The sequence below is a fragment of the Macaca mulatta genome, chromosome 1, assembly GCF_049350105.2.
Source record: "Macaca mulatta isolate MMU2019108-1 chromosome 1, T2T-MMU8v2.0, whole genome shotgun sequence".
NCBI lineage: Eukaryota > Metazoa > Chordata > Mammalia > Primates > Cercopithecidae > Macaca > Macaca mulatta.
Window position 1 is genome coordinate 212,775,320 of NC_133406.1, and position 23,840 is coordinate 212,799,159.

At 46.9% G+C, this 23,840-nt stretch overlaps 1 protein-coding gene and 1 non-coding gene across 4 annotated transcripts in view; one reads left to right on the top strand and one right to left on the bottom strand.

Annotated features, from left to right (window-relative positions):
* PTAFR (platelet activating factor receptor) overlaps window positions 1-23,589 on the top strand; it is a 50,302-nt gene extending 26,713 nt beyond the window's left edge. For 2 of the 3 annotated variants that reach the window (XM_077966880.1, XM_015132896.3), the window contains exon 2: window positions 21,856-23,589. In XM_077966880.1, the coding sequence (XP_077823006.1) occupies window positions 21,894-22,922 (1,029 nt within the window). In that variant the 5' untranslated portion in view covers window positions 21,856-21,893 and the 3' untranslated portion in view covers window positions 22,923-23,589. Of the gene's footprint in view, window positions 1-15,721; window positions 15,817-21,855 lie in introns of those variants that run through there. The other variant, XM_077966875.1, reaches the window with a different exon arrangement.
* LOC114675005 (U7 small nuclear RNA) lies at window positions 15,430-15,491 on the bottom strand. Its single transcript, XR_003726094.1, has one exon. It is a non-coding gene; the product is annotated as a U7 small nuclear RNA (small nuclear RNA).
* Window positions 23,590-23,840: the final 251 nt, after the last annotated feature.

The window sequence follows — 23,840 nt, forward strand, 5'->3', positions numbered from 1 at the left end:
ACTCTCTTAGCGTGCATTTTTAAAAATTTAAAAATTTATTTTATAGAGATTAGGGTGTTGCTATGTTGTCCAGGCTGGTCTCAAACTCCTGGGCTCAAGTGATCCACTCATTCTGGCCTCCCAAAGTGCTGGAATTACAGGTATGAGCCACGTGCCTGGTCCCTCTTAACATTTTTAAAGTGTATAGTTCAGTCATGCTAACTATGTTCACATTGTTGTATAACAGATCTCTAGAGCGTTTTATTTTCTTTTTAAATCCTGTGAGTGCCAATAGAATGTTTTCATCTTGGCTGGGCGCAGTGGCTCACGCTGGTAATCCCAGCACTTTGGGAGGTCAAGGCAGGTGGATCACTTGAGGTCAGGGGTTCGAGACTAGCCTGGCCAACATGGTGAAACCCTGCCTCTACTAAAAATACAAAAATTAGCTGGGCGTGGTGGTGCATACCTGTAATCCCAGTTACTCAGGAGCCTGAGGCAGGAAAATCGCTTGAACCCGGGAGGCGGAGGTTGCTGTGAGCCAATATTATGCCATAGCACTCCAGCCTCGGTGACAGAGTGAGACTTCATCTCAAAAAAAAAAAAAAAGTTTTCATCTTGCATGACTGAAACTCTACATCTGTTGAACATCTCTCTATTTTCCCCTCCCCCAGCCCCTGGTGGCAACCACCATTCTGCTTTTGGTTCTATGCGTTTGATTACTTTAAATGTCTCATATAAGTGGAATCATATAGTATTTGTCTTCTTGTGGCTGGCTTATTTCACTTAGCAGAAATGTCTTCAAGATTCATCCATGTTGTAACACGTGTCAGAATTTTCTTCCTTTGTAAGGCTGAATAATATTCCATTGTATGTATATACCACATTTTGCTCATCCACTCATCTGTCCATGGACATGTTAGGTATTTCCATGCTTGACGATTGTGAATAATGTTGCTATGAATATGAATGTGCAAATGTCTTTTCAAGATCCTGTTTTCAGCTGGCACGGTGGCGCACGCCTGTAATCCCAGCACTTTGGGAGGCCAAGGCGGGAGGATCAGTTGAGGTCAGGAGTTAGAGACCAGCCTGGCAAACATGGCCAAACCTCATCTCTACTAAACATACAAAAATTAACCAGGCAAGGTGGCGGGTGCCCGTAGTCCCAGCTACTAGGGAGGCTGAGAACCACTTGAACCTGGGAAGCAGAGGTTGCAGTGAACCAAAATCGTGCCACTGCACTCCAGCCTGGGCAACAGAGTGAGGCTCCATTTCAAAAAAAACAACAAAAAAACCAAAAAAAAAAAACCTGTTTTCAGTTCTTTTGAATATATAGTGTACCCAGAGTGGAACTGCTGGGTCGTATAATCATTCTAATTTTAGTTTTTTGAGGAGCTTCTATATTCTTTTCCATAGTGGCTGCACCATTTTAGAATCCCATCAACACTGTGCAAAGGTTCCCATTTCTCACATCCTCGCTCACATATTTCTGTTTTATTGACAATGGCCATCCCAGTGGGTATGAAGTGATATTGCATTATGGTTTCAATTTGCATTTCTCTGATGATCAGTGATATTGAACCACCTTTTCACGTGTTTGTGGTCACTGGTGTATCTTCTTTGGAGAAATGTCTATTCAAGTTCTTTGCCCATTTTTAAACTGAATTTTGTTGTTGTTGTTGTTACTGAGTTGTAGGAGTTCTGCTTATTAACCCCTTATCTGACATCTGGTTCCATCCCAAAGGTTGCCTTTTCTCCCATCCACAGGTTGCCTTTCCACTCTGCTGATTGTTTTCCTTTGCTTCATGGAGATTATTTAAAGTTTGCCAAAAATTTGTTTATTTCTGCTTTTGTTGCCCGTGCTTTTGGTGTCATAGCCAAGAAATTATGACCCATTCCAATGTTATGAGGCTTTCTTTGTTTTTAATTTAAATAATTAATTAATGATTTTTGTTTGTTTGTTTTTTTAGAGACAGAGTCTCCCTCTGTTGCCTAGGCTGGAGTACAGTGGCACGATCATAGCTCACTTCAGCCTTGAGCTCCTGGGCTCAAGGTATCCTCCTGCCTCAGCCTCTGAGTAGCTGGGACTACAGGTGCATGTCATCATGCTCAGCTAATTTTTAAAATTTTGTGTAGAAACAAGATCTTGCTATGTTGCCCAGGCTGGTCCCGAACTCCTGGCTTCAAGCAATCCTCCTACCTACGCCTCCCAAAGTTCTGGGATTACAGGCATGAACCACGATACCTGTCCTGTTGTGAACCTTTTTTTTTGAGATGGAATCTTACTCTGTTTCCCAGGCTGGAGTGCAATGGCACGAGCTTGGGCTCACTGCAACCTCTGCTCTGCCTCCCGGGTTCAAGTGATTCTCATGCCTCAACTTCCTGAGTAGCTGAGATTACAGGCACCTGCCATCATGCCTGGCTAATTTTGGTATTTTTGTAGAGACGGGATTTCACCATGTTGGTCAGGCTGGTCTTGAACTCCTGACTTCAGGTGATCTGCCCACCTTAGCCTCCCAAAGTGCTGGGATTACAGGTGTAAGCCACTGTGCACAGCTGTGTAGCTTTTATCCTATGTTGTCTTTGAGGAGTTTTATAGTTTCAGGTCTTATGTTTAGGTCTTTAATCCATTTTGAGTTAATTTTTATATAATACATGGTGTAACATAAGAGCCCGTCTTCATTCTTCTGCATGTGGATATCCATCTTTCCCAGCACCTTTAGTTGAAGGGACTATCCTTTCCCCATTGTGTAGTCGTGGTCCTCTTGTCAAAGATTATTTGACTATGTGAGGGTTTATTTTGGGTCTCTCTGTTCTGTCCCATTGATCTACGTGTCTGTCTTTATGCCAGTCCAAACCATTTTGATTACTGTAGCTTTGTAATATGTTTTGAAATCAGGAGTTGTCTTTCAGTTTTGTTCTTCTTTCTCAAGATTGTTTGGACTACTTGGTGTCCTTCGAGGTTTCATATGAATTTTACAATTTTAAAAAAATTTCTGTAAAAATTACATTGGGAGTTTGATAGAATGGCATTGAATCTGTAGATCACATTGGGTGGTATGGACATTTTAATAATATTAAGTCTTCCAATCCATGAACTTGGTATGTCTTTCCACTTATTTGTGTCATCTTCAATTTCTTTCAACAATTTTTTTTTTTTTTTGAGATGGAGTCTTGCTCTGTCGCCCAGGTTGGAGTACAGTGGCGCAATCTCGTCTCACTGCAAGCTTCGCTTCCCAGGTTCATGCCATTCTCCTGCCTCAGCCTCCTGAGTAGCTGGGACTACAGGCGCCTGCCACCACGCCTGCCTAATTTTTTTGTATTTTTAGTAGAGACAGGGTTTCACCACGTTAGCCAGGATGGTCTCAATCTCCTGACCTTGTGATCTGCCCATCTTGGCCTCCCAAAGTGCTGGGATTACAGGCGTGAGCCACCGTGCCCAACCTTCAGCAATGTTTTGTAGTTTTCAATGTACAAGTCTTTTGCCTCCCTGGTTAAGTTTCTTTCTTTTTTTTTTTTTTTTTTTTTTTTTTTTTTTTTTTTTGAGACAGAGTCTTGCTGTATCGCCCAGGCTGGAGTGCAGTGGCATGATCTTGGCTCACTCACCGCCTCCCGGTTCAAGTGATTCTCCCAGCTCAGCCTTCTGAGTAGCTGGGATTACAGGCACACGCCACCATGGCCAGCTAATTTTTGTATTTTTAGTAGAGATGGGGTTTCACCATGTTGGCCTGGCTGGTCTCAAACTCCTGAGCTCAAGTGATCTGCCTGCCTTGGCCTCCCAGAGTGCTGGGATTATAGGCATGAGCCATTGTGCTCAGCTGGTTAAGTTTATTTCTAAGTATTTTATTTTTTTGAATACTGTTGTAAATGAGATTGTTTTCTTAATATCCTTTTCTCTTAGTCCCATATAAAAATCTTCATTTTACAAATGAGGAAACAGAGAGGCAGAGTCACAGGATGAGTTTAGTGGTTGAACCAGGATCTGACCCAGCTCTCGCCCTACCAGGTGGGAGTCAGATGGATACAGAGCAGGTCATGCCATCCCTTTGTCCCATTCTTTTCCCAGCTTTGAGGAGCAAAGGTAAAAGCAGGGACTCAGGTCAAAGGCATCTCTTCCTGGGACCTCACAGCATCTGGAGCTCCCATTCTCAGGTTGTAGGACAGGCCTGTGAGTGGACAGGTTGGCTGAGGAACAGTTTGCTTCCAGCAGGGGCCACAGCTTGTTCTAGGAGAGTCACGATGGACCTTGGAGTTCAGAATCCCAAGTCTGCCACTTCCCCGCTGGGTGACTGTGGACAAATCTGTTTTCTTCTCTAGTCTCACTTTTTACCCCTGGAAAATTGGGTATCTTGTAAAACCAGCCTCAAGAAGATGATCTGAGGAGGAAATATGATCATAGGCAAGATGTATGTACACCAGTAAATGGTGCCTAGTGCCTTGAAATTAGGGGGGCTCCAGCCTCATGCTCGCCATAGAGCAAGGAGTACTTGGATCCAAGAGAGTGTGCCCACTTGGAATGTGGTGTTCCCCCGCCTTGACCACTTCTAGTCCTTGCCCTGTTGGTGAATGCACCCTCAGGCCTGCCGGGCTACAAGGAACTGCTGGTGCAGGAGCTATGGATGAACTTGGATGTACCTTATTTATAGCTTATAAATATTTAGAATTTTGTACTTTTGACCTCAACTGGCCCCACAAATGTTAGGGACTAGCATGACTGGTGAACCCAACTTCCCAACCCACAATCTGGCCTGGGGAATCAACCAGCACATACCTCCTTCCGTCCATCTCCTGATGGTCCCTCCTCTCTGGCTGTCCAGCTGTGGATGAGAACCCCTTCTCCAGGTTCCCTAGGGACTGGGAATGTTTCCAGCAGGGATGCGGGCTGAATGCTGCGCAGGGAAAAGGGTGAGAGATCCAGACAGCAGAATTCTTCTGTCTCCATGGATATTTATGGCCTCTCTACCCCACCCCCGGCTGAGGGCCGTGCCTGGGCCAGCTGCCCAGCCTTGATCCATCAGGGAACTATGCCCATGTGTTAAACTGAGTGGTCCGAGCCTCTTTCTTTTTTTCTTTCCAAACGTTCATCCTCTTCCTGAGCTGTTGAAAGCTTTGTTGGCATTAGCTGGAGGCTCTATCTGGAGCTGGCAGGAAAGTCAGTGTGTAGGTCAAAGCCCCTAGGTCAGTGGTGGCCCACAGTCCCCTCCCCTGGCTCCAAGCAGCTGGGCCAGTGGGGAGAGGGAGGCTTGGTCATTTGTGGCTCAGGTCCTGTTCCAGCTATTTTGCATACTTATCTTTGAAACCATTGTTAGGATTGTAAGATTTTGCAAATGAAGACATTGAAGCTTAGAGAGGTGAGGTCACTTGCCCCAGGTCGTACAGCAAGTAAATGGTAAGCCAGGTATGAACCTATAGACCTTTCTGACTCCAGAGACCTTGTTTTCCCGAACCCACTCTACCCCAGTACAGCTCCCCTGGGGAGACCGTGCACATTTCCTTTGTGCCGGGGATTTCCGAGCCATCATCAGGGCACGGTCACTCATCGATTGATTCCTTGGTGTCCGACACTGGGATTAAAGAGATGAAAAAGATCTAGTCCCTGCCCTCAAGAAGTGCCCAGTCTGACAAGGAAACAGCCACAGAAATTAACAGCTAAAACATATTGTGTCAGGTGCTAGACTGAGGAATGCGCCCAGTGCATGGGGACCTAGAGAAGAAGGCAACTCATTTTGCCTGTGGCAATCGGGGAAGGCATCCCAGAGGAAGCACTCTTTTAGATTAGGTCTTAAAGGTGAGTAAGTTTTTTCTAGGTAAAGCAACAGGCAAAAGTGCGTCGTGGCATGTGGAAAGGCAAAGAGATTTGAGGAAAAATGGAGTTTTTAGGGAAGCGGCGGGAAATTCAGTGCAGCAAGAGTAGAAAATGAGTAGCGGGGAATGGTGGAAAATGAGGTGGGAAAGGAGCCTGGACTGGATGCTGGGCCAGGGGAGCCATGGAAGATGTTAGCCCAGGCAAGCGTGTGGCTGGCAGTTATTGGGGTACAACATGTCTCAGATTTCAGTGCATGCATGAATCACCTGGGAATCTTATTAACATACAGAGTCTTCTTTTTTTTTTTTTTTTTTGGAGACAAAGTCTCGCTCTGTCGCCCAGGCTGGAATGCAGTGGTGTAATCTTGGCTCACTGCAACCTCTGTCTCCTGGGTTCAAGCAATTATTCTCCTGCTTCAGCCTCCAGAGCAGCTGGGATTACAGGCGCCTACCACCATGCCTGGCTAATTTTTGTATTTTTAGTAGAGAGGGAGTTTCATTGTGTTGGTCAGGCTGGTCTCGAACTCCTGACCTCAAGTGATCCGACTGCCTCAGCCTCCCAAACTGCTGGGATGACAGGCATGAGCCACGACACCCGGCCAACATACAGATTCTGATACAGGAGATCTGGGGAGGGGCCCAAGATTCTTCATTTCTTTTTTTTTTTTTTTTTTTTTTTTTTTTTTTTGAGACGGAGTCTCGCTCTGTCACCCAGGCTGAAGTGCAGTGGCCGGATCTCAGCTCACTGCAAGCTCCGCCTCCCGGGTTCACGCCATTCTCCGGCCTCAGCCTCCCGAGTAGCTGGGACTACAGGCGCCCGCCACCTCGCCCGGCTAGTTTTTTGTAGTTCTTAATAGAGACGGGGTTTCACCGTGTTAGCCAGGATGGTTTCGATCTCCTGACCTCGTGATCCACCCGCCTCGGCCTCCCAAAGTGCTGGGATTACAGGCTTGAGCCACCGCGCCCGGCCTAAGATTCTTCATTTCTAACAAGCTTGCAGATGGTGCCAATGCTGCTGGTCCAAGGACCACAGTTTGAGTCCTAAGTTTGTAGAGGACTCACTCTGCCTTGTGTGGCAGCTGCTCTGTCTGGGGAGCAGGCAATCCTGTTGGTTGCTGGGTGTTTGTTCACCTGACAAATGTTTACCAAGCTTTTGCCCCAGCCAAGCTCCCTGAGTACAGGGGACGGGGAGAGGAATTGGAAATGCCACTTTCTGGTCCATGCCACCACCATCTCTGACCTCCAAAATGCTCTTGCTGTTTCCATACTTGCTCCCTACCATCTATTCTCTACCTGACAGCTAGAGCAAGTCTGATCATGTTACTTGCTTGCTTAACGACACTGAAGCAGCTCTCCGAGGCTTGTAGAATAAAATCCTAACTCCTTACCGTGGCTCAGGAGCGATCTGGAGCCTGGTGTCCTCTGCTCACATCCCACTCTTCCCATTTCTCACTCCCCTAGGGCCACACCAACCTTTCAGTTTCTTGTTCCTACTTCAGAACATGATGAAATTATTCCCATTACGCCGGGCGCGGTGGCTCAAGCCTGTAATCCCAGCACTTTGGGAGGCCGAGGCGGGCGGATCACGAGGTCAGGAGATCGAGGCCATCCTGGCTAACACGGTGAAACCCCGTCTCTACTAAAAAATACAAAAAACTAGCCGGGCGAGGTGGCGGCGCCTGTAGTCCCAGCTACTCGGGAGGCTGAGGCAGGAGAATGGCGTAAACCCGGGAGGCGGAGCTTGCAGTGAGCTGAGATCCGGCCACCGCACTCCAGCCTGGGCGACAGAGCCAGACTCCGTCTCAAAAAAAAAAAAAAAATTAAAAAATTAAAAAAAATTTAAAAAAAATTTAAAAAAAATTGAAATTATTCCCATTACAGGCCCTTTGCACATGATACTCTCTGGCTGGAATAATCCAGATCTTCCCCTTACTTGTTCCTTTTTTCTTTTTTAGAGTTCAGCCAGGGGGAGACACAGATTTTATAGGTTACTAAAGCTTATACAATTAGAAGGGCCCCCCTTTGGAGATACCAAATTACTAATATACACTTAGATACAGGGCCTAGGAGAGGGCCTTAAAGCTTAAGCTTCATTGACTTCATGGTAAAACTGTCTCTGGTTTTGTTTATATGTCACCTCCTCCAAGAAGCCTTCCCTGGTCATTCTACTTAAAACAGCCACCAGCTGGGTGCAGTGGCTCATGTCTGTAATCCTAGCACTTTGGGAGGCTGAGGCAGCAGGATTGCTTGAGCTCAGGAGTTCAAGACCAGCCTGGGCAATATAGTGAGACCTTGTCTCTATTTATTAAAAAATAAAAATTAAAAAAAAAAAGCCATCTACCCTATTTTCATGTTACTGTTTTTATTTCCTTTATTAAATTCATCACAATTTGAAATTATCTTATTTGTTGCTCCACTTATTTTTGACTGTTTCCCCACCTAGAATGTAAGTTCTTTGAGAGCAGGAACTTTGTTTTGTTTCTGCAGTCTCCCCAGCATAGGGTCCAACACCCAGAAGGATGTCAGTAACTGTGAGGTGAATGAATGGACATTGTCCCTGCCTCTGGATGGCAGAGAGGACACACAGAGGCAATGTCAGTGGAATAAAGAGCCATGAGCTACGGAAGTCCAAAGAATGGGCACTTAACCAGACCAGGGGCGGAGCCGGGTGTGCAGGAGGCCAGGAGGCTTAGAAAGAGCTACTTGGAGGAAATGAGGTCTGAGCGATCTTAAAGAATGTTCTAGTAAACATCCAGGCAATGATAAGGAAGGAAGGATTTCTTGGCAGAGGAAACAGCATGAATAAAGTAATGAAAGTACAAGCTCTCAGGCCCAGAGGAGAATCAGCTGGTTACATTTTGGGTGATTTCAAGGGTTCTACTCATGCAAAGATACAGCAATAGGCACTAAGTTTGGGTTGGGGCCAAGGGAGTGGGAGTCACATGGGGGCCAGGAGCCTGGGACTGAACAGAAGGCAGCAGAAATAGGAAAAGCCAGGATGACAGGTACTGGCGGCACCGAGGGCAGTGGCTTTGAGTCAAGCAGGGGCTCCACCAGGACTCCCCTCACTGATTCTGGTCCTATACTTGGAAGGAGGAGGCCTACTCTTGCTGGGCCTCCTGTGGGGCCTGTGTGGACTGGGGAGGCTCTGGAGTCAGATAGACCCGAGTATACAATCTTGACGGTTGGGTTCCTGGGAAGCCAACTTTGAAATAGTGATTAGCATGCAGGCACAATTTTCCTGGAATATTTTATTCTCGTGTGTTGGTGGGAGGGGGGTGAGGTGGGGGCGAGTGTAGAGATGAGGTCTTGCTATGTTGCCCAGGCTGGTCTTGAATTCCTGACCCATCCTCCTTCCTCAGTTTCCCCAAAGTGCTGGTATTACAGGCATGAGCCACAACACCTGGTCTTCCTGGAATTTTTATTTTTATTTTTTTAGATGAAGACTTGCTCTGTTGCCCGGGTTGCAGTGCACATCTAATAGCTAAAGAATTTGACAATATAACCACCGTATCATTATCCTACCCAGATAAATAAACATTATTTTTAAAAATAGTATCTGTGTTTGAGTTTTCCCAAATGTTTTTTTTTTTTAATTCTTTTTTTGTGTGTGTGACAGGGTCTTGAGGCTCTGTTGCCCAGGCTGGAGTGGAGTGGCATAATCGCAGCTCACTGCAGCCTTGAACTCCTGGGCTCAAGCAATCCTCCTGCCTCAGCTTCCTGAGTAACTGGGACTAGAGGTGTGCACCACACCCAGCTAATTTTTAAAAATTTTTAGTAGTGATGGGGTCTTGCTATATTGCCCAGGCTGATCCCAAACTCCTGAACTCAAGCAATTATCTTGCCTTGGCCTCCCCAAAGTGCCAGGACCTCAGGCATGAGCCACCACAGCCGGCCCAATTGTCTAGAAAATATTTTTTGCAGTTGGTTTATTTGAATCAGGATCCAAACAAGGTCTGCACACAGCATTTTGTTGCTCAATCGAATTTCTTTCTTTCTTTCTTTCTTTAGTTTCGTTCTTGTTGTCCAGGCTGGAGTGCAGTGGTGCTATCTTGGCTCACTGCAACCTCTACCTCCCCGGTTCCAGCGATTCTCCTGCCTCAGCCTCCCCAGTAGCTGGGATTATAGGCGCCCCACTAATTTTTGTATTTTTAGTAGAGATGGGATTTCACCATATTGGCCAGGCTGGTCTGGAACTCCTGACCTCAAGGGATCCTCCCACCTCGGCCTCCCAAAGTGCTGGGATTACAGGTGTGAGCCACTGTGCCTGGCTCGATCGAACTTCTTGAATGAGGATTTGACATTCCCCTTTCTCTCCTATCACTCACTCCTCAACCCATGCCTGGGCAACTGTTCTCCCTCTGATCACATGATCTGCTCACATGAGATTGATTTCCATGTTGCCACATCCAGTGTTTGCTTTTCTGTCTGCATTGGCATTCATCTCCCTGTGACTTTTCACACTGTTGCCCAGGTCTTCCCAAGCTCTTGCAACTTTCTTCCCTTAGGCCTCCAGCACGGAACCCTACCTGACTCTGACTGTCCTGTCTCTGCCTCCTTCATGGGTTTGTCCTCCTCTGACTTCTTCCTTGAAGTTGGGCTCTTTAGGGTTTAACCCTGGTCCTCGTGGGGGTTTCACAGGCACCTCAAATGGGATATGTCCTCATATGAATTCATCCTCCCTGCCCTCATGCTGTTCCTCCTCATCAGTGTCTTCTCCGTGAAGACAGACGCCACCACATCCTCAATCATCTGGCCCAGAAACCTGGCAGTTCTCTTTGATTCCTCCCTTACTTTCAACCAATATCCCATCCATTACCAAGTTCTGTCCATCTGATTTCCCAGATAACTCTCACAACCATCGTTTCCCTCCATCAGCTCTGCCCTGGTGCAATCCTCTTGAGGCCCTCCAGATGATTGCCCATGTCTCTTTGCTGTCTCCCCGACTCTGGTCTGATCACCTCCAGTTCATTCTGTGCACAGTGATCAAAGCCGTCTTCCCCAAATCCAATCTTGTCCCTTCCAAGCTCAAGATCCTTTAACAGCTCCCATTGTCTGCAGAATAAAGTCCAGACTCCTTAGACTGACCTCCAGGACCCATCTTGAGTTGACTGATGCTTTTTTTTTTTTTTTTTGAGATGGAGTCTCACTCTGTTGCCCAGGCTGGAGTGCAGTGGCACGATCTTGGCTCACTGCAACCTCCACCTACTGGGTTCAAGTGATTCTCCTGCCTCAGCCTCCCGAGTAGCTGGAATTACAGACACATGCCACCACGCCCGACTACTTCTTGTATTTTTAGTAGAGACAGGGTTTCACCATGTTGGTCAGGCTGGTCTTGAACTCCTGACCTGATGATCCGCCTGCTTTGGCCTCCCAAAGGGCGAGATTATAGGCGTAAGCCACCGCGCCTGGCCCTGATGCTTATTTTTTAAGCCTTGTCTCTTCTCAACTCTTTAAAGTTTTGGCCAAACCAAATGTCTCACGTTCCTTTAGAACAAGGGCCTTTGCCTATTCTTCTAGGCCTCTGCCCTGCAGTCCCCTGTGCCTGCTATTCCTCTCTCCTTGCAATATCAAGTTAACTCCTTCAGCATAGGCAGGAGGTCTCTCCTCACCCTCAAGTCTAGGCTAGGGGCAGCTTCTCTGAAACCCCGTTACACCTGATACGTCCATCATCATAGCACTGCCTGCTTATCTACTTCTGAATCTCTCTCTTGCAAAATGGCTTGTGAGCCGCTCAAGGGCTGGGTCTGTTCTCTGAGGCCTTAGTGCACTGCTCAGCTCCTGGAGCTGTGAGTGCTTGTCCGATGAATACATGAATGAGCAACTGAATGAGTGAATTGGGCTAGTCTGTGTGTGTGTTCTGTTCACATGGTGAGAAGGTGTTTTTAAAAAATCAAAATTGCTGGGCACGGTGGCTCACGCCTGTAATCTCAGCACTTTCGGAGGCTGAGCTGGGTGGATCACAAGGTCAGGAGATCAAGACCATCTTGGCTAACATGGTGAAACCCCGTCTCTACTAAAAATACAAAAAAGTTAGCCGAGCATTGTGGCAGGCACCTGTAGTCCGAGCCACTCGGGAGGCTGAGGCAGGAGAATGGCGTGAACCCAAGAGGCGGAGCTTGCAGTGAGTCGAGATCATGCCACTGCACTCTAGCCTGGGCGACAGAGCGAGACTCCATCTCAAAAAAAACAAAACAAAACAAAACAAATCAAAATTAATGCAAAAAAAATTATGATAAACAAAGTACCAAAATGTTAGATGAAGACAGTATCATAATAATGCCAGGCAGAGTTATATTAGAGCTTGAGGCAAGAGGAAGAATCAGTAATACTCCTTTTGATTAAAAAAAATAATTCATTAAAATATTATTCATTGGCGGCCAGGCACAGTGGCTCACACCTGTAATCCCAGCACTGTAGGAGGCCGAGGCGGGCAGATCACTTGAGGTCAGGAGTTCGAGACCAGCCTGGCCAACTAAAATTACAAAAATTAGCTGGCCGTGGTAGGCATGCCTCATCTCTACCAAAAAATACAAAAATTAGCCGGTGCGGTAGCGTGTGCCTGTAATCCCAGCTACTTGGGAGGCTGAGGTAGGAGGTTGGCTTGAGCCTGGGAGGTGGAGGTTGCGGTAAGCCGAGATTGCACCACTGCACTTCAGTCTGGGTGACAGAGCCAAGCCCTGTCTCAAAGATAAATAAACAAAATAAAATATTATTTGTCTTAATTGCCGAGGTTTGGTGTCTCCTTAAATTTGGCACCCAGTGAGTGCCTCACGTGTTTCGCTCTAGTCCTGGCTCTCGCGGAAAGGCTTTCTCAACAGGCGTAGGCAGGCAGGGTGCAGGGCTTAGAATGTCCTGGGTTGAGTCCTCTGGCTGGAGAGCTTCTGGAAAGCCCAAACCCAAGAAGAGGAAGGCATTTCGTGTTGGGCAAGGGGGTAGGGGTGGCAGGAAGCTATGGACCTGACTTCCCCAAAGACCCAGAGTAAGCACCACGCCCTGCCCAGCTGCTGTGCTGCCCCCAGCCACCACACAGGGCAATATGCCTCCATGCCCTGGAAACAGGACCCCCAAGGCAAGAAGGTATAGCCAGTATAGCCTGAGAGAGAAACAAGGCCGGTCCTGGATGAACTGGGCATCTTGGGCTCAAAGGAAGGGCAGGGGTGCTGAGACTGTGGAGCAGCAGTATTCAAATCTTCTGGTCTCAGGGGCCCTTTATTTCCTTAAAGGTTGTTGAGGGTGCCAAAGAGCTTTTGTTTACATAAGCTATCTCCAGCAATATTTGTTGTATTAAAAATGAAAACTTAGATATTCTAAAAATTTTCATTTTTAAACAAAAACACCCAATAATAAACTCCTTCCATGTTAACATAAATAGCACATTTTTGTAAAAATAACTAGATTTTCTAAAACATAAACAATTTAGGGAGAGAAGTGGATTGATTTACATTTTTTACACATCTCTTTAATGTTGGGCTAAATAGAAGACAGTTGGATTCTCATATCTGCTTTTGCACTTAGGCTGCTGTGATATGTTGTTTGGGTTGAAGACAATTTGCCTTCACACAGATATGTACTTATAAAGGGAGGGATCTTTTAGTGGCTTTTTCAGATAATTGGTGATACTCTTCTTCTTCTTCTTCTTTTTTTCTTTTTTTTTTTTGAGTTTTGCTCTCGTTGCCCAGGCTGCTGGAATGCAATGGCATGATCTCGGCTCACTGCAACCTCCGCCTACTGGGTTCAAGCAATTCTCCTGCCTTAGCCTCCCGAATAGCTGGGATTATAGGTGCCCACCACCACAGGGCCCGGCTAATTTTTTGTATTTTTAGTAGAGGTGGGGTTTTACCATGTTGTCCAGGCTGGTCTCGAACTCCTGACCTCAGGTGATCCACCCGTCTTGGCCTCTCAAAGTGCTGGGATTACAGGCATGAGCCACCACGCCTGGCCGATACTCTTCTTTGATATGATATCAAAGCCCCGCATATAGTAGTTTCTTAAAGGTTCACTGTAATGTAGAATGTAAATCATATCAATGGACTTTTTCATTGTTTTACTTTTTGAGACAGGGTCTTGCTGTGTTGCCCAGGTTGGAGTGCAGTGGTGAAATCACGGCTCTCTGCAGCCTTGACCTTCCAGGCTCAATTGATCCTTCCACCTCAGCCTCCTGAGTAGCTGGGACTACAGGAGTGCACCACCACGCCTGGCTAATTTAAATTTTTTCTTTTGTAGAGAGGGGATTTTGCCATGTTGACCAGGCTGGTCTCAAACTCCTGGGGTCCAGCAATCTGCCTGCCTTGGCCTCCCAGAGTGTTGAGATTACAACCGTGAGCCACCGTGAGTGGCTGAAAGCTCAAATTTTATCATCGGCAACAAATCTCATCATTTGTTTCCCTCGAAGCCAACAGGTTCCCTTCACTCATATTTAAGGAAATGTCTGCCAGATACCCAAGTCTGAAAAACCATAGTTTGTCAGTCAGTCTTTTTTTTTTTTCTCTTCTTCCCCGAGACGGAGTCTTGCTCACACAGGCTGGAGTGCAGTGGCGCGATCTCGGCTCACTGCAGCCTCTGCCTCCTGGGTTTAAGCAATTCTCCTGCCTCAGCCTCCGGAGTAGCTGGGATTAGAGGCATGCACCACCACGCCCAGCTGATTTTTTTTTTTGTATTCTTAGTAGAGATGGGATTTCACCATGTTGGCCAGGCTGGTCTCGAACTCCTTACCTCATGATCTGCCCCTCTCAACCTCCCAAAGTGCTGGGATTACAAGTGTCACTGCACCCGGCTTTTTTTTTTTTTTTTTTTTGAGATGACGGGAGCTTTGCTCTGTTGCCCAGGCTGGAGTGCAGTGGCGCGATCTCGGTTCACTGCAACCTCTGCCTCCTGGGTTTAAGCAATTCTCCTACCTCAGCCTCCGGAGTAGCTGGGATTACAGGCGCACACCACCATGCCCAGCTAATTTTTATTTTGTATTTTTAGTAGAGATGGGGTTTCACTATGTTGGCCAGGCTGGTCTCGAACTCCTGACCTCAGGTGATCCACCTGCCTTGGCCTCCCAAAGTGCTGGGATTACAGGCATGAGCCACTGTGCCCTGCTGGTCAGTCATTTTTTTCTAATCGTGACCCAGAAAAAAAGTTTAGCTCACAGCTCTAACAATCTCAGCGGTGCTTTTCCTAAAGACATTGTACTTTGGTTTGCAGCAGAAGGGTTTCATGTATATTTCCTGTTTTACACTCAGAATATTAAAAAGATGTGTATTCAAGATTTAATAAAATTAATAATTTCCTTGCTTTATCGAAGACATTTTAAAGGGAAGTTGACCGTTTTCCCCCCACGCTCAGTCTGAGCTGCGAAGGATACAATGACTCCTGGCACAGTTTGGTGTTGCTGCCTTGATTTCTGCTAAGGAGCCAGTGCTTTTGTTCAGCCTTGCTTTTGCACCATTGGTGCAAATGTCAATACAGTGGGAAAGGAAAATAATGTTTTGGTATTATTATGAAAATAGTTTTGACCTCGCAAACTCCCAACCCCCCCAGTTCCATAGGCCACCCTCTGAGAAATATTGTCCTGGGGCTTTGGAATCAGATGGCAGTACTACCTTTGGGATAGAAAGGTCCCAGCAGAGTGGAACCTAGCAAGGTTTTTGGTGGGGGGGATGGTGTTTTCCAGTAAAAACCAGAAAACCTGCCAGACAAATTCTAAAAGAGCTGCAACATAGCTGAGCGTGGTGGCTCACGCCTGTAGTCCCAGCTACTCAGGAGGCTGAGGCAGGAGGATCGCTTGAGCCTGAGAGGCTGACGTTGCAGTGAGCCAAGATGGTGCCACTGCTCTCCAGCCTGGATGACAGAGTGAGACCCTGTCTCAAAAAAATAAAATAAAATAAAAAAAGAATAACAACGATTTATTGGAAATAATAAAATCTATGTTTATATTGTTTATATTTAAGGCAGATAAACTATCACCACACTCAATGGAGCAAAGCACAAAAATGTTCTCAATGAACAAAATTCCAGTTAGAGTCAATTGCTTCTTTAAACATACCTGTAAGTATCTTTAGGCTTCTTCAAGTGTTTCCATTGGTGTGGTTCCTGAAGGGGTGGGTGAATTAACAAGGCAATCACCCATTCCTTCATCTTAGTGCTGGAAATACACAGTATTGAATAGATAGACAAGGTCCGAGCTCTCTTGGTGTTCACAGTCAAGTGAGGAAATGTTCAATAATCACACAAATATCAATATGATTACAACTGTGCTAAGATTTATGAAGTACAGGGAGTTTGCAGGGGTGGGGGGTGGAAGATGCTGACTTGGTCCCAAGTTCAGTGAAGACCTCCCTAAAGCAGTGAAATTCAGCTGAGGTCTGAAGCATGAGTTGCAGTTGGCCAGGTGAAAGTGGGGAGTGGAGCCGGGCGAGGTGGCTCACGCCTGTAATCCCAGTACTTTGGGAGACCGAGGCAGGCAGATCACAAGGTCAGGAGTTCGAGATCAGCCTGACCAACATGGTGAAACACCGTCTCTACTAAAAATACAAAAACTGGCCGGGTGTGATGGCACACGCCTGTAATCCCAGCTACTCAGGAGGCTGAGGCAGGAGAATCGCTTGAACCTGGGAGGCGGAGGTTGCAGTGAGCCAAGGTCGTGCCGCTGTGCTCCAGCCTGGATGACAGAGTAAGACTCCACCTCAAAAAAAAAAAAAAAAAAAAAGGAAAGTGCGGAGTAGGGAGTGGGTAGGGAAGAGCATTCAACGTGGCAGGATGGGTATTGTGGAGGCTCCCAGGCAGGAAATGTCTGGACAGGTTCGAAGGTCTGCCTGGGAAGTCCGTTCTGGCCAGAGCCTGATGCTAAGGTGGCATGAGGTGAGGGTGGAGTGGCAGCTGGAGGTCAGGGCAAGGGCCATCTGGTAAGCTTATTTCCGTTCCTGGAAACCACCAAGCTCTTGCCTCAGTTTTGGACCCATGCAGAGTTCTCTGCCTGGAATGTTCTGCCCTTGTTCCTCCTTCAGCCCTCAACTGAAACGTCACGTCCTTTCTAAGTAGTTCTCTTTTTGTTCTCCATATCCGCACTGTCCCCCACCCTTTATTTTATTTTATTTTATTTTTGAGAAAGAGTCTTGCTCTGTCGCCCAAGCTGGAGTGCAATGGCACAATATAGGCTCACTGCAACCTCTGCCTCCCAAGTTCAAGCGATTCTCCTGTCTCAGCCTCCCGAGTAACTGGGATTACAGGTTCCTGCCACCACGCCCGGCTAATTTTTTGTATTTTAGTAGACACAGGGTTTCACCGTGTTGCCCAGGCTGGTCTCCAACTCCTGAGCTCAGGCAATCCACCCACCTCGGCCTCCCAAAGTGCTAGGATTACAGGCGTGAGCCACCGCGGCCGGCCCAATCAGCACTCCTTTTTATTTGTATAACAACGGTGTTTGTTTAAATTGCTTTTGTCTGTCTACCCCAAGAGATGTAAGTTCTCTGAGGGCAGAGCCCCCTTGCTGGGTGTTCGCCCTATAGCTCCTGTGCTTAGCCGTGTGCCTTACATGCTCAGAAATATTTGTTGGACAGATGTAAGAAAGAACAGAGCTGGGTCTGAGATCCTGGCACCATTCCGTAATAGCTGTGTGACCTTGCACAAGTCATATAACCACCCTGTAGTCAGTTTCCTAGTCTGTAACATGGGATTTTACTTTCTATGGCAAAGTGCTTGTGTGAGACTCAAATGAGGCAGTACATGTGGAAGCACCTAGCAGAGTACCTGGCTCCAAAGAAGGTGCTCCAAGTATTGTCCTCCTTGTGTCTCACTCCCTTTTTTTTTTTTCTGAGACAAGGTCTCACCCCATCATCCAGGCTGGAACGTCAGTGGCACAATCTCTGCTCACTGCAACCTCTGCCTCCTGGGCTCAAGCGATCCTTCCACTTCAGCCTCCCAAGTAGCTACGACTACAGGCAAGCAGCACCATGCCTGGCTAATTTTTTTTTTTTTTTTTGAGATGAAGTCTCACTCTGTCACCCAGTCTGGAGTGCAGTGGCGTGATCTCGGCTCCCTGCAACCTCTGCCTCCTAGATTCAAGCGATTCTCCTGCCTCAGCCTCCTGAGTGGCTGGGACTACAGGGACCCACCACCACGCCCAGCTGATTTTTGTGTTTTTAGTAGAGATGGGGTTTCACCATATTGGCCAGGCTGGTCTTGAACTCCTGACCTTATGATCTGCCTGCCTCGGCCTCCCAAAATGCTGGGATTACAGGTGTGAGCCACCGCGCCCGGCCTGTATTTTTTTTTTTTTTTCTGTAGAGACAGAGTTTCACTATGTTGCCCAGCCTGGTCTCAAACTCCTGGGCTCAAGCATCCGTCTGCTCCCCAAAGTGTTGGGATTACAGGCGTGAGCCACCGCACCTGGCCTATTGTGCTCTTTTTACTACACTATTAGATATGATGAGCTGGACCTTGCTTAGTCCCAGCTGAGTTCTTGCTTCCCATCCTCCTCCCTGCCTGCTGCTTCCCTGAGTCATGCCCACTGCAGCGTAAACAACAGGGCAGTTAGTTCCTATCAGCTTGCAATGACAGTAATAGTGGAAAGAACAAGAGGGAAGGGAACAACTGTTTTGTTTTGTTTGACATGGTGTCTTGCTATGTTGTCTAGGCTGGTCTCAAACTCTGAGGGTCAAGTGATCCTTCTGCCTCAGTCCCCTGAGTAGTTGAGACTACAGGTGTGCACCACCATGTCTGGCTAATTGTTTTGTGTTTTATTTTTTTAGAGATGGGGGTCTCGCCGTGTTGCCCAGACTGGTCTTGAACTCCTGGGCTCACTCGATCCTCTCACCTCAGCCTCCCAAATGCTTGGATTACAGGCATGAGCCAATGTGCATGTCCTTACATTGTATTTTCAGAATTTTAAATTATTAAGACAATAAGTGCCCTTTAAAAATTCAAACAAACACATAAAAGTATAAAGCAAATAAACTTCCCACTAAGCTACCTCACCCTCCCAGAGGCTACTTACCACTGTCAACTGTTTGAGGTGTATCCTTCTAGATCTTCTGTTCAAATACACATGTATAACTGGGTCATACCAAACATTTTCTGCAACTTTTTTGTTTTGTTTTTATTTTTATTTATTACTTATTTATTTTTTTGAGACAGAGTCTTGCTCTTGTTGCCCAGACTGGAGTGCAGTGGCACGATCTCAGCTCACTGCAACCTCCACCTCCTGGGTTCAAGCAATTCTTCTGCCTCAGCCTCCCAAGTAGCTGGGATTACAGGTGCGCACCACCATGCCCAACTAATTTTTGTATTTTTAGTAGAGACAGGGTTTCTAAATGTTGGCCAGGCTGGTCTCAAACTCCTGACCTCAGGAGATCCACCTGCCTCGGCCTCCCAAAGTGCTGGGATTACAGGTGCGAGCCACCACAGCCAGCCAGTTTTGTTTTGTTTTTAATTAACACTGTTATCCAAGGACACTTTTCCAAATCAACAGTCAGATCTAACACATCCTTTTAAATGATGGCTACTATTTTATTCTCTGGGTGACCCCAATATTATATTTCTATATTTTCCAGACTTTTGATGAGCACATAATTTTTTTTTTTTTTTTTTTTTTTTTGAGACTGAGTCTAACTCTGTCATCCAAGCTGGAGTGCAGTGGCACAATCTCTGCTCACTGAAACCTCCACCTCCGTGGTTCAAATGATTCTCCTGCCTCAGCCTCCCAAGTAGCTGAGACTACAAGGCTCATGCCACCATGCCCGGCTAATTTTTTGTATTTTTAGTAGAGAGGGGGTTTCACCGTGTTAGCCAGGATGGTCTCCATCTCCTGACCTCGTCATCCGCCCGCCTGGGCCTCCCAAAGTGCTGGGATTATAGGTGTGAGACACCACACCCGACCTAAATTATTTTAAAATATAGGGCGTTTTACCATGAAAATTTTTATTTAAAATCTCATTGATAGAAAAATATTCAAATTTTATCAGAAAAATAAAATTTTTATAATATAAATTTATGTATATTTATCACTAGAAACAGATTATCTAAAGTTTTAAGTCAAAATAAGCCAGAGAAGACAAAGTTATATTTCATTTTATTTTTTACTTTTTTATTTTAATTTTTTTGAGACAGAGTCTCACTCAGTCGCCCAGGCTGGAATGCAGTGGCAGAATCTCAGCTCACTGCAACCTCCCGCTCCTGGGTTCAGGCGATTCTCCTGCCTCAGCCTCCTGAGTAGCTGGGACTACAGGCTCGCACCATCACACCCAGCTAATTTTTGTATTTTTAGTAGAGACAGGGTTTTACCATGTTAGTCAGGCTGGTCTCGAACTCCTGAGCTCAAGCAATCTGCCAGCCTCGGCCTCCAAAGTGCTGGGATTACAGGTGAGAGGCACCACGTCTGACCATGCAGTGTTTTTTTTCTACAAAAAATAATGGTGTGTTTTTACAATGTACTCATTGTAGTACACCTGATAGTCAATACAATCAATGGCAGTTCTGTTTCTCTTCTTTTATTCCATTTTAAAATATAACTGGCTGGGCACGGTGGCTCATGCCCATAATCCAAGTACTTCGGGAGGCCGAGGTGGGCAGATCGCCTGAGATCAGGAGTTCGAGACCAGCCTGACCAACATGGTGAAACCCCTGTCTGTACTAAAACACAAAAATCAGCTGGGTGTGGTGTTGTATGCCTGTTGTCGCAGCTACTCAGGAGGCTGAGGCAAGAGAATTGCTTAAACTTGGGAGGCGGAGGTGGTAGTGAGCCAAGATCATGCTACTGTACTCCAGCCTGAGTGACAAAGTGAAACTCTGTCTCCAAAGAAAGAAAGAAAGAAAGAAAAACAAAAACAAAAATAAAAAACACTGTCAATTAATTGAAAGATGCCATCAATTTTAGAATTTTAAAAATGTGTAAAATAGGAGTGTCTCAGTCCATTAGTGTTGACACTAATTTATAAAGCACAAGAAATTTATCTCTGGGCAGGCGTGGTGGCTCACACCTGTAATCCCAGCGCCTTGGGAGGCTGAGGCGGGAGAAGTGTTTGAGGCCAGGAGTTCCAGACCAGCATGGGCAACATAGCAAAACCCCTTCCCTACAAAAAATACAAAAATTAGCTAGGTGTGGTGTCACACACATACCTGTAGTCCCAGCTACTCAGGAGGCTGAGGTGGGAAGATTGCTTGAGCTCAGGAGGTTGAGGCTGCAGTGAGCTGTGATTGCACCGCTGCACTCTAGCCTAAGTGACAGAGCAAGACCTTGTCTATAAAAAGCAAAAAACAAAGAAAAGAGGAGAAAAAAGGAAAATAAGTGTATTTCTCACAGTTCTAGAGGATGTTCACGATCAAGGCACCAGCAGGTTTAGTGTCTGATGCCTGGTTATCTGCTTCCAAGATGGCACCTTGAAAGCTGTTATCTCACATGGCAAAAGGGATGGAAAGACAAAAAGGGCAAGATTAAGCGCTTTCTTCAAACTTGAGCCCCTTTTTACAGAATTATTATTTTTGTGTGTGTGAGACAGGGTCTCACTTTGTCACCCAGGCAGGAGTGCAGTGGCACAATCACTGGCTCACTTCAACCTTGACCTCCCTGGGCAACCTGGAGTCCTTTTCTAAATGTGCTAATCCCATTCCACCCTGAGTTAATCACCTTCCATAGGCCACACCTCTGCACTGGGGATTAAGATTCAACCTGAGGCCGGGCGCGGTGGCTCACACCTGTAATCCCAGCACTTTGGGAGGCCGAGGCGGGCGGATCACTTGAGGTTGGGAGTTCAAGACCAGCCTGACCAACATGGAGAAACCCCATCTCTACTAAAAATGCAAAACTAGCTGGGCACGGTGGTACATACCTGTAATCCCAGCTACTTGGGAGGCTGAGGCAGGAGGATCGCTTGACCCCGGGAGGCAGAAGTTGCAGTGAACCGAGATCACACCACTGCACTCCAGCCTGGGCAACAAAAGCGAAGCTTCATCTAAAAAAAAAAAAAGATTCAACATGAACTTCAGAGGGGACATCATCACTCTAACCATGGCAAGGAGTCTTGGAATTGATGAAATAGAACAGTCCCTTCTTGTCCCTTTATTAACCAGAATTTTTGTGTGATCTTCCAGGAACCACCAGGACCAGCTGATCATTCTAGCCCACAGCAATGGAGCCACATGACTCCTCCCACGTGGACTCTGAGTTCCGATACACCCTCTTCCCGATTGTTTACAGCATCATCTTTGTGCTTGGGGTCATTGCTAATGGCTACGTGCTGTGGGTCTTTGCCCGCCTGTACCCTTCCAAGAAATTCAATGAGATAAAGATCTTCATGGTGAACCTCACCATGGCGGACATGCTCTTCTTGATCACCCTGCCACTGTGGATTGTGTACTACCAAAACGGGGGCAACTGGATATTCCCCAAATTCCTGTGCAACCTGGCTGGCTGCCTCTTCTTCATCAACACCTACTGCTCTGTGGCCTTCCTAGGTGTCATCACTTATAACCGCTTCCAGGCAGTAACTCGCCCCATCAAGACTGCTCAGGCCAATACCCGCAAGCGTGGCATCTCTTTGTCTCTGGTCATCTGGGTGGCCATTGTGGGTGCTGCATCCTACTTCTTCATCCTGGACTCCACCAACACAGTGCCCAACAGTGCTGGCTCAGGAAACATCACCCGCTGCTTTGAGCATTACGAGAAGGGCAGCGTGCCAGTCCTCATCATCCACATCTTCATTGTGTTCAGTTTCTTCCTGGTCTTCCTCATCATCCTCTTCTGCAACCTGGTCATCATCCGTACCTTGCTCATGCAGCCGGTGCAGCAGCAGCGCAACGCTGAAGTCAAGCGCCGGGCGCTGTGGATGGTGTGCACGGTCTTGGCGGTGTTCATCATCTGCTTTGTGCCACACCACATGGTGCAGCTGCCCTGGACCCTTGCTGAGCTGGGCTTCCAGAACAGCAAATTCCACCAGGCTATTAACGATGCACATCAGGTCACCCTCTGCCTCCTTAGCACCAACTGTGTCTTAGACCCTGTTATCTACTGTTTCCTCACCAAGAAGTTCCGCAAGCACCTCACTGAAAAGTTCTACAGCATGCGCAGTAGCCGGAAATGCTCCCGGGCCACCACGGATACGGTCACTGAAGTGGTTGTGCCATTCAACCAGATCCCTGTCAATTCCCTCAAAAATTAGTCCCTGCTTGTTGGTGCCAGGCCTGAAGTCTTCTCCTCCGTGGACATCATGGACTGAGCTGGGGGAAGAAGGGATATCTGCTGTGGTCTGGGCACCACCTCCGTGGGCACTGGTGGGCCATTAGATTTGGAGGCTACCTCACCTGGGCAGGGATGATGGCAGAGCCAGACTGTTGGAAAATCCAGAACTCAAATGAGTCCCTTCATCTGCCTGTGGGTGCATGCTACAGCAACTGTGACTGGTGACCTCATCCTGAGTCCCTTAATCTTATAGGGCTGGAAGGAATGTCAGGGCCAGGTGCAGACCTTGGGGGAAGACTTTAAACCACCTAGTTCTCCCCGATGGGGTGTTGGTCTAAAGCTTTGGGGGGCCAGGCGCAGTGGCTCACACCTGTAATCCCAGCACTTTGGGAGGCCGAGGTGGGCAGATCATGAGGTCGAGAGATCGAGACTATCCTGGCCAGCATTGTAAAACCCCGTCTCTACTAAAAAATACAAAAATTAGCTGGGCTTGGTGGCTCAGGAGGCTGAGGCAGGAGAATCACTTGAACCTGGGAGGCAGAGGTTGCAGTGAGCCTAGATTTCACCATTGCACTCTAGCCTGGCAACAGAGGGAGATTCTGTCTCAAAAAAATAAAATAAAATAAATAAATAAATAAATAAATAAATACAAGCTTTGGACAAATACTCTCAAGTGATACAGGCAGAAAAGGTTGGGAAAGGGACACTGCTCTCACAGTGTGGCACTACCTTGGGGCCGACTTTTGAGCTAGGACGGTGCCATCCTCTCTCCACCCTCAGGCAAAAGGTCTTTGTGACCTTTCTCAGGGGAAGTGGCTTGATGGAACCTTCTCTGACTCCTCCGGCAACCTGTCCCTAATGGTGACTAAAGAAGGTAACACATGAACAGACCAAAAGC